At 38.2% G+C, this 15,318-nt stretch overlaps 1 protein-coding gene across 2 annotated transcripts in view; it reads left to right on the forward strand.

Moving 5' to 3' along the window:
- taok1a (TAO kinase 1a) overlaps positions 1 to 15,318 on the forward strand; it is a 276,152-nt gene that overhangs the window by 147,165 nt on the left and 113,669 nt on the right. For both annotated transcript variants that reach the window (XM_028806658.2, XM_051930844.1), the window contains exons 6-8: positions 3,133 to 3,178; positions 4,296 to 4,392; positions 5,787 to 5,900. In XM_028806658.2, coding sequence (XP_028662491.2) covers positions 3,133 to 3,178; positions 4,296 to 4,392; positions 5,787 to 5,900 — 257 coding nt within the window. The remainder of the gene's footprint in view (positions 1 to 3,132; positions 3,179 to 4,295; positions 4,393 to 5,786; positions 5,901 to 15,318) is intronic.

Here is a 15,318-nt window from a genome sequence, read left to right on the forward strand (position 1 = left end):
CCCCAGTCTGAGGTCAAGAGCGCTCTGGAGCAGGTTTTCATCCAAGATGTCTCTACATTGCTGCAGTCATCTTTCCCTTTATCCTGACTAGTCTCCCAGTTCCTGCCGCTGAAAAACATCCCCACTGCATGATGGTGCCACCACCATGCTTCACTGTAGGGATGGTGCCAGGTTTCCTCCAAATGTGACGCCTGGCATTCACACCGAAGAGTTCAATCTTTGTCTTATCAGACCAGAGAATTTTCTTTCTCATGGTCTGAGAGTCCTTCAGGTGCTTTTTGGCAAACTCCAGGTGGGCTGCCATGTGCCTTTTACTAAGGAGTGGCTTCCATCTGGCCTCTCTACCATACAGGCCTGATTGGTGGATTGCTGCAGAGATGGTTGTCCTTCTGGAAGGTTCTCCTCTCTCCACAGAGGACCTCTGCAGCTCTGACAGAGTGACCATCGGGTTCTTGGTCACCTCCCTGACTAAGGCCCTTCTCCCCCGATTGCTCAGTTTAGATGGCTGACCAGCTCTAGGAAGAGTCCTGGTGGTTTCGAACTTCTTCCACTTACAGATGATGGAGGCCACTGTGCTCATTGGGACCTTCAAAGCAGCAGAAATTTTTCTGTAACCTTCCCCAGATATGTGCCTCGAGACAATCCTGTCTCTGAGGTCTACAGACAATTCCTTTTACTTCATGCTTGGTTTGTGCTCTGACATGAACTGTCAACTGTGGGACCTTATATAGACAGGTGTGTGCCTTTCCAAATCCTGTCCAGTTAACTGAATTTACCACAGGTGGACTCCAATTAAGCTGCAGAAACATCTCAAGGATGATCAGGGGAAACAGGATGCACCTGAGCTCAATTTTGAGCTTCACGGCAAAGGCTGTGAATACTTATGTACATGTGCTTTCTCAATTTTTTTATTTTTAATAAATTTGCAAAAATCTCAAGTAAACTTTTTTCACGTTGTCATTATGGGTTGTTGTGTGTAGAATTCTGAGGAAAAAAATGAATTTAATCCATTTTGAAATCAGGCTGTAACATAACAAAATGTGGAAAAAGTGATGCGCTGTGAATACTTTCCGGATGCACTATATATATATATATATATATATATATATATATATATATATATATATATATATATATATATTCACGGCATTCGTAGTCTGTGTCACAATCTGATTGTATGGGTGGTTACCTACCAGGTAATGCTTGTGGTTGGCCAGCAATCTGCTAACATCCGCCACGGTGCCCTCAGTTTGTGAGGAGCAGATCATAGAATGGTTGAAATAGTTTACTGTCAAATAAATGCAAAGAGAGGGTGAAACACGTGTCGTGTACTCTTTGCATTTATTTGACAGTAAACTATTTCAACCATATATATATATATATATATATATATATATACACACTTTTATAGTCTGAGTTGCACAGAGATACACAGTACATGTAAATTTTAAATAAGACTGTCCCGACCCAACATTTTGACCCTTACTATCTTTTAATGTTTTTTTTTTTTTTTTTTTGCTTTCGTTTTAATGATAGTGCCACCTAATGGCTCAACGCAAGTGAAACCCCTGAACAGACTGAAGCCAGACTAGCAGACAAAAGTTTAAGATTACTTACCCGTGCAACACCGAGTGTACCTTCTATAATTTATGATAAACCCAATAAAGAAAGATCTTGGAGATGACGTTCCTTAATCCCTTAAATTCTGACTTCATCAGTCTCTTGGTACTCGAATAATTTATCCTAAGATAGTGCATCTGCTGCTAATGAAAGAATAACTTTCTTCCAGTGGTACATTGTGGGTTGTCAGTGTGTATTTAACTCAGTTGAGCTAAGCATCATTAATTTTACTCTATATTTTTTTTTTTTATGTTTTTCCAACTTTAACTTCAAAGCACTTGTGAGATGTTTTAACTCACCCTTCGCTTACTGACATGTATAATTCAGAACTTGCATTTCCTTCATGACCAGCTTTAATTGTTATTTTCCTCAAATATACAAGGATTTTTTGTTTGATCTGCACATTTCTCCAGTTATGTCTTACAGCAATTTGGTCACTATGAGTTTAATAGGAAAATTGCGAAGGACCTAGCAGGATTTTGTTTAGCATCGTGAGTGGAGAGGTTGTTGCTCTTCAGTCTTTCTAGAGACCTTAGTATAAGGTTGGCCACCACCAGATGCAGGGCATGCAAACTGTAATACACCCTCTGCTGTAGTACAAGACTGATCACAGCCTTCATCTGCCTTCTCTCCATCTGCAGTCTAATATGATAAGTTGCATTATGTCTCTGGATTTTGCTGATGCTTTGGCTTGGTTCTGTAACCCCCCTTTCTTTTGGCACATTTTGTTTTTGAATATACTATACTTTTTGATGTAGGAATTCTTACCTTACCTGGAATATTAGATTGTAGGATATCTTAAATAGCTAAATAAGTATAGTTACAGCATCATAATGGGTTGAGAATGGCAGGTATTCTGACTCCAGGAAGGTTGATGGAGTTGAATCTTTTCAGTTTAAAAAAATGACGAAGAGATATGACAGAACTGTTCAAAATTACAAAGGAAATTAGTACAGTAGATTTCAACTGTTACTTGAGAATGAATTTCAAGTAATTTCAGGGCACAGTGAAGCTGGAGATAGGTGACTTTTTAGAGTGACTGAAAGTGTATCATACAGAGAAACATCAATATACCATGTAGTGTGGTTGATAGTAGACATTTATTGACTTGTGGATATTTTGCAAAATATTGGTGAATAAAGATTGATGAGCTATGTTAGGCCAAATTGCTAGTAAGTGACAAAATGTTCCTAAGCTGTAGCTTCCCGAGACAATACCAAAAAATAATTCAGTTAGAACCCAATTAAAATCATGACTATGGTTTTAGTGGTGTATAACTTTCAAAACCAAAATCTCTATGAAACCTGAAGCATGTCCTTGTGTAGGGTCTGTACTTTGTTGGGTTTGTTTCCTTTTTATTATTTAATGTTTGTCTTTTTAAATATAATATTTGCATGTACATATTACAGGTATTAGAGTTCTAATTTTATTTTTTCCTCCTTAGGCTCTCTGTCTGTTATGTAAGAGGTTCATATTACATATGATTTATGAGTAATTACCTTTTTTTTGTAGCTTGTTATGGAATACTGCTTAGGGTCTGCTTCAGACCTCCTCGAAGGTAAGGTTGCTTTTTTTGTATTATGTATTATAACAAATTTGTAAAATCCTTAGGTTTTTAATTTGTTGAAAGAAATTCATAGCTGAACAAAAAAGTGGAAAAAAGTCTTGATTTAGCATAAGCTGCTATAATTCAAGGCAAACATAAGAATTGAAACAATTTGATTTATGATGTCTAAAGTCATCCTAGCATTATTTTTTAAAAGGCTCACAGATTGGTCTTTTAAAAGATAAACCAATAAATATTCAGCCCATTAACATTTCAGAGTGAAAATGATTATTTGTGGCTTAGTCTGGCAGCCAACAAAGCCATTGAAAACTTACTCCACTGTGCATCAACTGCACTGGTTATTATTCCAATATCAAAGTGAAAAAGGATGTGGTCATGTTGGTGGGGGAGTGCATACATTATTTTTTTTTGCAAACAGGCGTTTGAGGATTGTCTGTTTTGTAGTGTAAGAATACTTCTTTTTAGACATGTTTCAGAAGTCTTGTCAGCATTTTGTAAAATGGCTTTGGGCAGGTATATAGAGATCACGGTTTTGTCACATGTGGTTTTTAGTCTTTATGACAAAATGACTCCATAGTGCAATTTATTGTGATGAGCCAAATAGTGTTTACTCTTGAAAGGGTAGTTTAAAAAATAAAACAAGTGCATACTCGGTTTGAGAGTAAAAAACAGTTTTCTAAAGTACTTTTTAATGGGTTTTACGTGTAATGCTGGTATTGAAAATAAGCTTCATTGACATGCAGCAACTCATTTGTCTATTAATTTTTGGATCATGGATGTATGATCTGCTTAGTTTAACAAGGCTAAATTGTAATGAATTTAATTATATAGTTAAAAATGTTCAAGTTTTATAAAGTGCCAGTTTAGAGCTGATGCTTTGCAGTGTTCATATGACTAAAGTTTTTTCCTTTAAAATAAGCACAACACAGGGTAGGGATGTTGCATTTAGTTTTATATTTATTCATTTGATCACCTCATATCTCAGTAATTTAAATTGTATGCTTTAGTGTTTTAAAATCAGATGTGTGCCTTATTAGCTTATACCTTTGTGTGACTTTGCTGTTAATCTCCATGACTTTTTCCCTACCTTTCTATTTTGCCCTTTTAGTTCATAAAAAGCCTTTGCAAGAAGTTGAAATTGCAGCAATTACTCATGGAGCTTTGCAGGGATTAGCCTATCTTCATTCACATAACATGATCCACAGGTGTGTTTATTACTGTTATTTTACTCCAGTGAGTATTTGAATTGATGTTTATGTAAATCCTCTTGTTTTCATTCTCTACAGAGGAAATATAGAAATTTCCGTTTCATGTCTTATATGTAAAGGGGGACAGACACTTTGTCAATAAATGTTAGTTTCACTGATTTTCCTAATGAGTTCAAACTAGTAACGCAACCATCATTGGATCAGTATACAAAATTATTCCAACGGCTAATGCAAATTACCAGGAGTATTACTTTGTCTGTCATAGGTTTTCAAAAAACAACACAAGTTTGGTAAATCATATCTATATCCTTCCAGTTAAGATTGGCTTTATAGTCTGTACCAAGTAGGCCTGGACAAGGTATTGTCCAATCCATTCAACCACTCTCTCAAATCCCCAATCTCCCCACACTTCTTCACTCCCTCACATGACAAACCTGAATGCATTTATATTCAGACAAAAGTGTGTGCAAGTTCATATCCATACTGTAATTCATGTAAATATTTTACAATTTTGATATAACATTTAATTATATTTCTTGCGAGGTATTTTAACTGTACCCTATAAGTAAGGACATTCGAGAAATTTAATGAGAACAAGCCATTCAGCACATCAATGCTCGCCAGTCCAATACATCCGATTTCTCCAAAATAACACATCAAAATCGAGTGTAGGTCCCTAAAATCCTGCGTTCTACAACATTACTTGGTAATATATCTCTTGTGATGTGAATTCACTGAAAGAAACGCCACTCTTGTGTGCCTCAAAGAGTTAAAAAATATATATAGTTTTGAATCATACACAATACTTCTATATAATGTATCTCTAGACACTGACAAGTGAATGCATATTTGAAGATTTGTTTATTGAAAAGAGATAGAGTGCACATAGCCATCACAAGTTATTAAATTAACTGCCTGCCAGTGATCAGATAGGCAGCATGCTACTGACAGCTGTTTATAGTAGCAGAGGTCCCCTTTCAACATTCGTTTTGATCAAATGAATTTCTATTGGAGGATTACATGTGTAAAATGGTGTGTTAGTCAGTAAATGCATGGTATTTTAGGACTACTTGGTGGACTTTACAAAATGAACTTGCTTCAGAAGAAGCCTTGTACAGAAGTTTTTTTTTCCAATTTTGTATTATAATTTGAATTGAATGTTTTTGGCACACTTTTTTTTCATTTGGTGATTCATATCAGCTCCTTTGTAATCATAGTAGTGCTGTGCTACACGTAATATTACCAATCAATACATTTACTACATATGTAAGCTATTGTGAAGTATCTCCTTGGTCACCTAAAAATTTTTAAATTAAAGGTTTGTTTTAGTTTTTAATAATTTTGTTACATTAGTAAGATTTTTTATTTATTTATTTATTTATTTTTTGCAGAGATATAAAGGCTGGGAACATACTGCTGACTGAGCCTGGTCAGGTGAAGCTTGCGGATTTTGGCTCTGCCTCCATTGCCTCTCCTGCCAATTCTTTTGTGGGCACTCCATATTGGTATGTCCAGGAAATTATAAATTCGTCAGTCCCTTGAGAATGTTTTTGTTTGAATATAGCACCTGTTAGAATGGACAGAAACACTACATAATTTGTGTAGTAGTTGAAAATATTGCCTTTTTTGTTGTTTTGTGACTTGAAAGAGATTATATCAAAATAGCGGTGAAAATTTATTTTATAAGGTTGTAGTAAAACTTTTTGCATCTAGTTATATGGTTAACACTTTGCTTGGGTTATTAAACATAGCAGCAGACTTCTTGTCTGGGCTTTCAAAGCATAAGATTTATTTGCAATTTTTAGATAGATAGATAGATACTTTATTAATCCCAATGGGAAATTCACAATTTATTTATGTTGCTAGGGTCAGTTACTTGCTCATTTACTTTTATATTTGAATTTATAATATAGTTTAAACAGTATTTTTTTTTAGACCAACACCAATTTTGTGTTACTAAATTGTTAGATACTGATATTTTTTCCTTTATCCCTTAAAAAACTTTTTATACTAAGCTCCTGCATATCCAGACACATAGAAGCCTTTTGTCCTATATTAAAGTGTTATTTATAGTTAATCCTATAGACTACAGGTGTTAACTGTTCATTTTTTATTAACAAAATTAAATTTTGTAGGCTTATTGGTTAATGACCATAATACAGAAAAAAAAAATTCCTTTAATTACATACTTTAACTAATAAAATATAGACAAAAATATTTATCCACAATACATATGGTTGGCATAAAAGTAAATAAAATGCTTCTCATAGTTACAAGCTGTCCTGTTTAATTTCTTCTGTAATGTTCCTAAAAACGTAATGTTCGCCATTTCTCTCATAAAAAATATATTAAAGTAAATATATCTCTTCACATAATCAATTAATTGATATTGGCATTTAAACAATCCTTAAATGTAAATATGCATTCAGTTGCAGGTTTTAATAATTTTCAGTTATTATTTTAACTATAGCTTTTTTTCTTTTTTTGCTGTTAAATATACATTTACTATATTTGTACAGATGTTTTTTCTTTGTTCAGTGTACCAGCTAGACATTTATAATTTTTGATGTATTATTATAAATATGTTCCTTTTAATTATGCAGTACATTTTCTTACCAAAACACATACTGTATGACACGGACAAAGTACAGATCTTTAAAGAACTCGCAAATGTATCAAATGTTCATGAGGTGATTATGAAGACACAAGGCTGACATGCTTAACAAGTTAAAGACAAATTTTGCTGTTGAGCTATCACACTTATTCTTTGCTAAACAGCAATTTCAAATTATTATTTATTCATTTTCCAACTGAAAGTATAAGCTGCTATACTTAACAAAAGCTTAGTGTCCGTTTTAATTAAAGAACAAAATAAAAGGGTCTGAAGGTACCTTTCCTTGCTATTTGTCTGATCGCACAGGACAACTTCTCTGATTCCTTTTTTTTTAGTTTATTACTACACTTACTTTAGGGTAAAGGATAATATTCCAATCCCCTCTCTCTCTCTCAGGTAAAGCATGCCTTGATTTTCTTCTCTTTGTTTACACCACAGGAAGTTTGCTGCTGGCTGATCTACCATAGTTCACGTTGCAGGGTACTGCCTCTAAATTACCATAAAGCTTAGAAAAACAGAGTCTGAAAAGATTGTTTTTTGTGATTGCCCAATATACTGACTACCAATCAATTGGAGCATTACTATTAAACAGCACCTATTTACTGTTCCTTTTCATTCTCCCTAATAAATATGTTTTACTTGGGTTTTCATCATTCTGTCTTTTCTGTCTCATACCCTACACTGAGTCTTCAGCTGTTCATGTTTCAGGCAATTCAGATGCTTTAAGTCCAAACAAGTTTTGTTTTATTTCACAAGAGCATTTTCTAAAAGTGATTTATTTATAATATTTTAGTAAAGATGCACATATTTGAGATGCTCTGATCATATGACTGGGATGATGTCACATGCAGATTTTGCAACATGAGTAACATTTTTTTTTTTCTTGGATGTTTTTATATTGTTTGCTGTTGGTCACCATAGTCTTATATTGCATCAGAAACTTCTTTTTCTATTCTGATTAAAATTTTTTCTTGTCCATCACTACAAATTGCTTGGGGTAATTAACATACAGTTTTGTATTTCTTTAAGCTGAGCTTGAAATTCGGCAGGGGATTGTACTTATCCTGCACGAAGTTAGTAATTCCCACAAATGTAAATTAACGTATGAATTTCCCATGCATACTTCTTGCATAAATAATCAAAATCATTTTCTAAATCACTATTATATAATTATGACAAATTGGTTACTTTGGAGTTCACTCATTTTTTACGCTTTGGTACGGTTGTATGTATAAATTGTCACCTTCCTGTTGGCATTGCTTTTGACTGTAGTGCACAGCTGTGGAATACAGCAGTCAGCTGTTCAGTGGAGTTGCACAATTGTGTACCAGGAATCAAGGACATGAGACTTGTGGCGTCTTTGTTTAAATTTTCCTTTGTAATTTGAACTATCTGATGAGATTAGTTTTACACCAGGAGGTGGTGTAAAGTCAGTACTTGAAATGGGGTAGTGACTGTGCAGTATTCTACACTGTCATTTCTGTTTTTTGTAGTTAATTTATGCATACTGCCAGTTCAGACCACATTAAAAACTTCTCTATTTATAAGACAAATATGTCTGTTCGCATATTTATGTGGTACAGCCCTGCACCTAGGGAATCCATTCCTGGACATTTTTCATTCCCGCATTCCCGGGAATGAAACTGCTGGAATTCCCCAGTGAACGGGAACAGCCAAGCTCGCATATATAGCGTGTAAAAATTAATCAAGAAATAACAGAGTTATAGTTGAAAATAATTAAGGTGGCACCATTGCTGCAGCTAGCACTTCATCAGACAACAGCTTTGAACAGCAACTTGAAATTGCAATGCGTCAGTTTGTTGCATCCGCATTATCTGTGCCAAGAAACTTGCCATCACAGAATGATGACAAGAAACTGGATGCATCAGTAAAAGCTGAAATGGCGGTGTTTCAGAGCCAATGGCGAGCGTTGTTTAGAACAAGTGTATCAGTATCTGATGACTGTGCTGCCTACTTCAGTGGGGGCAGAGCGTGCTTTCTCAGCGGCTGGCACACTCTGCACGAAGGTGCGCTCTTGCCTGGACACGTTGTGTTTTCTACGCTCTTATTACCGCAACTAACTAGATACATGTACTTGTATGACAGCATGAACTGCTTGTAGATAAGGTAAGTCTTTTATTGGTGTCAACATATTGCAGTAGTTTTATTAAAAATAAGTGTCGGTCGTTCTAAAACCATTCACATGTGAGATGCCCTGCACAGTGCACCTGTGTCATCACCAGGAGCCCGGGATTCCCAAATTCCCGGGAATGGATAAACCCTTTTGGGAATGGATTCCCTACCCACACCCACCCACTTTTCTGTATAAATTGTGTATATTGGTGTGCCTTTGGGTCTCTGAGTGGATACAACACCCCCAACTTGAGCATTATGAAAATTGGCTGTAGAAGGCTGCCACTTTCCTAACTCTAACAAGAAGGAAACTCCAGAAAAAAAATTATTTCCCTTTTTACATTCTCTTATGGTCTTCCAGAAATGTCATTTGGTTTTGGCGGTAGTTCCTGGTAATTTCATAGTAAAAATTTTCACTGGAAAACTATTAAGAGTTATTGTCATTCTCAAAAAAGCTTGCTCCAATTCAGAAGAAAGCAGAGAGGCGCAAGAAGAACATGCAAACTCCACATAGACAATCATGTGCTGGATCAGTAAAGTGGCAGTGCTAGTTAGTATGCACTACTGTAGCACCTAAGCTAAGAATGTATTAATTATATTTTAATTATATGTGTCTTCATCTTTCGGCTGCTCCCGTTAGGCGTCGCCACAGCGGATTATCTTCTTCCATTCCTTTCTGTCTTCTGCATCTTGTTCTGTTACACCCATCATCTGCATGTCCTCTCTCACCACATCCATAAACCTTCTCTTAGGCCTTCCTCTTTTTCTCTTGCCTGGCAGCTCTGTCCTTAGCATCCTTCTCCCAATATACTCAGCATCTCTCCTAGGGCTGCACGATAACAGAAAAAATGATTATCACGATTATTTTGCTCAAAATTTTTATCACGATTAATAATGACGATTATTCCTTTGGTAAATGAAGTCTGTGACCAAAGCAGTGTAGCCTCGGCCAGTTATTCACAGATGCTGCCCTAATCATATTAGCTGTGTTGTCCGTTGTGATGCACACAAGTCTTTCTTCCACCAAGCCCCAAGCGGACATCGCTTCTTTGAGGCCCACTGCAATAAACTCCACTGTATGGTCTTGTGGGAAAAACGAAGTTTGCAAAAGCTTGCTTTTCATCTCAAACTCGCTGTCAATAAAATGAACTGTCAAGCTCAAATACGGTTCCGCAGTTCTGCTTGACCATAAGTCGGTCGTGGCAGCAAAATATTCAAGGCTGAGCCTGAGAATTTCTCTTTCTATTTCTTTTCGGCATTTCGCATACAGCGAGGGCAGCGCAACATTGGAAAAATGGTTGCGTGAGGGAATGCTATATCTTTTATCAAGTGTTGCGATCATTTTGTTAAACCCCTCACTGCTCACGGTGGTTATTGGACACATATCCTTGGCTATATGGTACGCGATCGCCTCTGTTATTTCCCGGTGTCTTTGCGAGCTAGGCAGATATGGTATTGCGTTGAACAATGTCCCTGATATTGTTGTCTGTGTTGTGGATGGCTGGTAATTTTTTGTTGTTGCTGTTTGTGCCTTCAGTCGTTAAAATTCTTGATAGTGTACTTTGTGGTGGCTTTTAAGGTGGTTGATGAGGTTTGTTGTGTTACCTTGGGACGTTTGGACGGAACAGGAGCAAAGTTTGCACAAGACTCGTACCTGATCAACATCACATTCCTCGAAATCGAAATAGTTCCAGACAACTGAGTATGACCCCTTTTTAGGAACTAACGATCGCACTTCTGCACGTTGCTCCGCCATCATATGTTTATTCTGACTGACTGTTATTGCTGCTATTGACTTCTACTGCTTCAGAAAGCGCTTGCGATCTAGACGCAGTAACGTCATAGTGACGCAGTCCAATCCGTAAACTCAGCCCATAAAAAACAGTTTGGTCTTTATACTGTAAAATCGCGACGATATTTATTAACTGATCGTGGGTCATAAATATCGTTATCATGAGAAAAAAAAGATTAATCGTGCAGCCCTAATCTCTCCTCTGCACATGTCCAAACTAACGCAATCTCACCTCTTTGACTTTGTCTCCCAACCGTCCAACTTGAGCTGACCCTCTAATGCATTCATTTCTAATCCTATCCATCCTTGTCACACCCAATGCAAATCTTAGCATCTTTAACTCTGCTACCTCCAGCTGTCTCCTGCTTTCTGGTCAGTGCCACCGTCTCCAATCCATTTAACATAGCTGGTCTCACTACCGTCCTGTAGACCTTCCCTTTCACTCTTGCTGATACCCGTCTGTCACAAATCACTCCTGACACTCTTCTCCACCCATTCCACCCTGCCTGCACTCTCTTTTTCACCTCTCTTCCACAATCCCTATTACTCTGTACTGTTGATCCCAAGTATTTAAACTCATCCACCTTCGCCAATTCTACTCCTTGCATCCTCACCATTCCATTGACCTCCCTCTCATTTATGTACATGTATTCTCTCTTGTTCCTACTGACCTTCATTCCTCTCCTTTCTAGAGCATATCTCCACCTCTTCAGGGTCTCCTCAACCTGCTCCCTACTATCGCTACAGATCACAATGTCATCAGCAAACATCATTGTCCACGAGGACTCCTGTCTAATATTGTCTGTCAACCTGTCCATCACGATTGCAAATAAGAAAGGACTCAGAGCCGATCCCTGATGTAATCCCACCTCCACCTTGAATGCATCCGTCACTCCTACCGTAGACCTCACCACTGTCACACTTCCCTCGTACATATTCTGTGCAACTCTTACATGCTTCTCTGCCACTCCCGACTTCCTCATATAATGCCACAACTCCTCTAGAGGCACCCTGTCATATGCTTTCTCCAGGTCCACAAAGACGCAATGCAACTCCTTCTGGTCTTCTCTATACTTCTCCATCAACACCCACAGAGCAAACATTGCATCTGTGGTGCTCTTTCTTGGCATGAAACTGCTACTCACTAATCATCACCTCACTTCTTAACCTAGCTTCCACTACTCTTTCCCATAACTTCATGCTGTGGCTCATCAATTTTATCCCCCTGTAGTTACTACAGTCCTGCACATCCCCCTTATTCTTAAATATCGGCACCAGTACACTTCTTCTCCAGTCCTCAGGCATCCTCTCACGTTCCAAGATTCAATTAAACAATCTGGTTAAAAACTCCACTGCCATCTCTCCTAAACACCTCCATGCTTCCACAGGTATGTCATCTGGGCCAACGGCTTTTCCATTCTTCATCCTCTTCATAGCTGTCCTTACTTCCTCCTTGCTAATCCATTGCACTTCCTGATTCACTGTCTCCACATCATCTAACCTCTTCTCTCTCTCTCTCGTTCTCTTCATTCATAAGCCTCTCAAAGTACTCTTTCCATCTGCTCAACACACTCTCCTTGCTTGTGAGTACGTTTTCATCTTTATCCTTTATTACTGTAACCTGCTGCACATCTTTTCCAGCTCGGTCCCTCTGTCTAGCCAATCGCTACAGGTCCTTTTCTCCCTCCTTAGTGTCCAACCTCTCATACAACTCATCATATGCCTTTTCTTTAGCCTTCACCACCTCTCTCTTCACCTTGTGCCTTATTTTCTTGTACTCTTGTCTACTTTCTGCATCTCTCTGACTATCCCACTTCTTCTTTGTCATCCTCTTTCTCTGTATACCCTCCTGTACTTCCCCATTCCACCACCAGGTTTCCTTTTCCTCCTTCCTCTGTCCAGGAATTGTCATTTCACGCCAAGCACCCTTCTTGCTGTCACAGTGCCTGTCTCACCTTCTCCCTAAACTCAACCTTGAAGTGTTCCTTTTTCAACTTCCACCATTTGATCCTAGGCTCTGCCCTCACTCTCTTCCTTTTCTTGATCTCCGACGTCATCCTACAGACCACCATCCTATGCTGCTTAACTACACTTTCCCCTGCCACCACTTTGCAGTCTTCAATCTCCTTCAGATTGACTTTTCTGCATAGGATGTAATCTATCTGTGTGCATCTTCCTCCACTCTTTTATGTAACCCTATGTTCCTCCCTCTTCTTAAAATATATATTCACCACAGCCATGTCCATCCTTATGGCAAAATCCACTATCCTCAGACTTTCTTCATTCCTCTCCTTAACACCATACCTACCCATCACCTCCTTGTCTCCTCTGTTCCCTTCACGAGCATGTCCCTTGAAATCCGCTCCAGTCACCACTTTCTGTCCCTTGGGTACACTGTTCATCACTTCATCCAACTCACTATTTTGCACTAACAACATTCATTATCACACCTCCAATTTCCAGCTTCATAATCATTACTCTGTCTGACACTTTTTTCACCTTCAAAACACTCGACATTCTGTTCCTTCAGAATAACCCCTACTCCATTTCTCCTCTATCCACACCATGATAGAACAATTTGAATCCACCTCCAATCCACCTGGCCTTTCTCCCCTTCCATTTAGTCTCTTGCACGCACAATATATCAACCATCCTTCTCTCCATCATATCTACTAACTCTCTCCCCTCACCAGTCATACTGCCAACATTCAAAGTTCCTACTCTCAGTTCCATTCTCTTTACCTTCCTCCTCTTCTCCTGCCTCCGGACACGTCTCCCAATAGAACGCCAATAGTAGCCCAATTTCCGCCAGCATCCTGTTGGCTAAAAGTACTGGTGGCGGTTGTTGTTAACCCGGGACTCAACCGATCCGGTGTGGAAATTTGTATTGTTGTCTGCATATTGATTTGGTAAAATTTTACACTGGATGCCCTTCCTGATGTAACCCTCCCATTTATCCTGGTTTGGGACTGGCACAAAGAAACACACTGGTTTGTGAATCCCCTGTGGCTGGGTTATTTTAACTATATGTCTGAAATTAACATTCACGCAAAGTTAACATTCACGCAGGCTTATGTTCACTGTTTAACTCTGTTAAAGCTGCATAAAATTATGCTCTGAAGGGAAAAACAGTAGGGTATAGATAAAAAAAAATTATTATTTTTTTTTTTGGTTTTTGGCCTGTTTTTCATTCTCTAGATTGTTATTTTATTAGTCATTAATATATCGTCCGGAAGTCTGTGTTTTTGGCTAAAACAGTGCTTCCCAAACTTGGTCCTGCGGACCCCCTGTAGCTTCCTGTTTTTTGTTCCAACCACATTCATAATCAGTGACAACACCTGATAACACTGATCTCATTTAATTAGCTGGTATTTTTTCTCTTATTCTACATTCAGAAAAGCACAGCAGCATGATTTTTACATGTATAAGACATTTAGAAATATTTTTGCTATAGATTTAAATGCTTAACTCTCTTTTGTTGATTTTATTATATTTTGCCTTTTCTCTGTGCAGTTTTCCCCCTTCGTTGCATCTTATTAATGACAATTAAAAACGAGCAGAGGAGACACCCAGGCAATCAGCACTGAGTAATCAAAGGCTGCAGCTACTTTCATGTCAGACCCATTACAGTAATCCCTCCTCCATCGCGGGGGTTGCGTTCCAGAGCCACCCGCGAAATAAGAAAATCCGTGAAGTAGAAACCATATGTTTATATGGTTATTTTTATATTGTCATGCTTGGGTCACAGATTTGCGCAGAAACACAGGAGGTTGTAGAGAGACAGGAACGTTATTCAAACACTGCAAACAAACATTTGTCTCTTTTTCAAAAGTTTAAACTGTGCTCCATGACAAGACAGAGATGACAGTTCCGTCTCACAATTAAAAGAATGCAAACATATCTTCCTCTTCAAAGGAGTGCGTGTCAGGAGCACAGAATGTCACATAGATAGAGAAAACAATCTCTAGCAAACAAATCAATAGGGCTGTTTGGCTTTTAAGTATGCGAAGCACCGCGGCACAAAGCTGTTGAAGGCGGCAGCTCACACCCCCTCCGCCAGGAGCAGAGAGAGAGAGAAAGACAGAGAAAAACAAACAAGCACAAATCAATACGTGCCCTTCGAGCTTTTAAGTATGCGAAGCACCGTGCAGCATGTCGCTTCAGGAAGCAGCTTGCACAGAAGGTAGCAACGTGAAGATGATCTTTCAGCATTTTTAGACGAGCGTCCGTATCGTCTAGGTGTGCGAACAGCCCCCCTGCTCAATCCACCTATGTCAGGATCACAGAAAGTCAGCGCAAGAGAGAGAGGGAGAAAAGTAAGTTGGGTAGTTTCTCAGCCATCTGCCAATAGCGTCCCTTGTATGAAATCAACTGGGCAAACCAA

The sequence above is a fragment of the Erpetoichthys calabaricus genome, chromosome 8, assembly GCF_900747795.2.
Source record: "Erpetoichthys calabaricus chromosome 8, fErpCal1.3, whole genome shotgun sequence".
Taxonomy (NCBI): domain Eukaryota; kingdom Metazoa; phylum Chordata; class Cladistia; order Polypteriformes; family Polypteridae; genus Erpetoichthys; species Erpetoichthys calabaricus.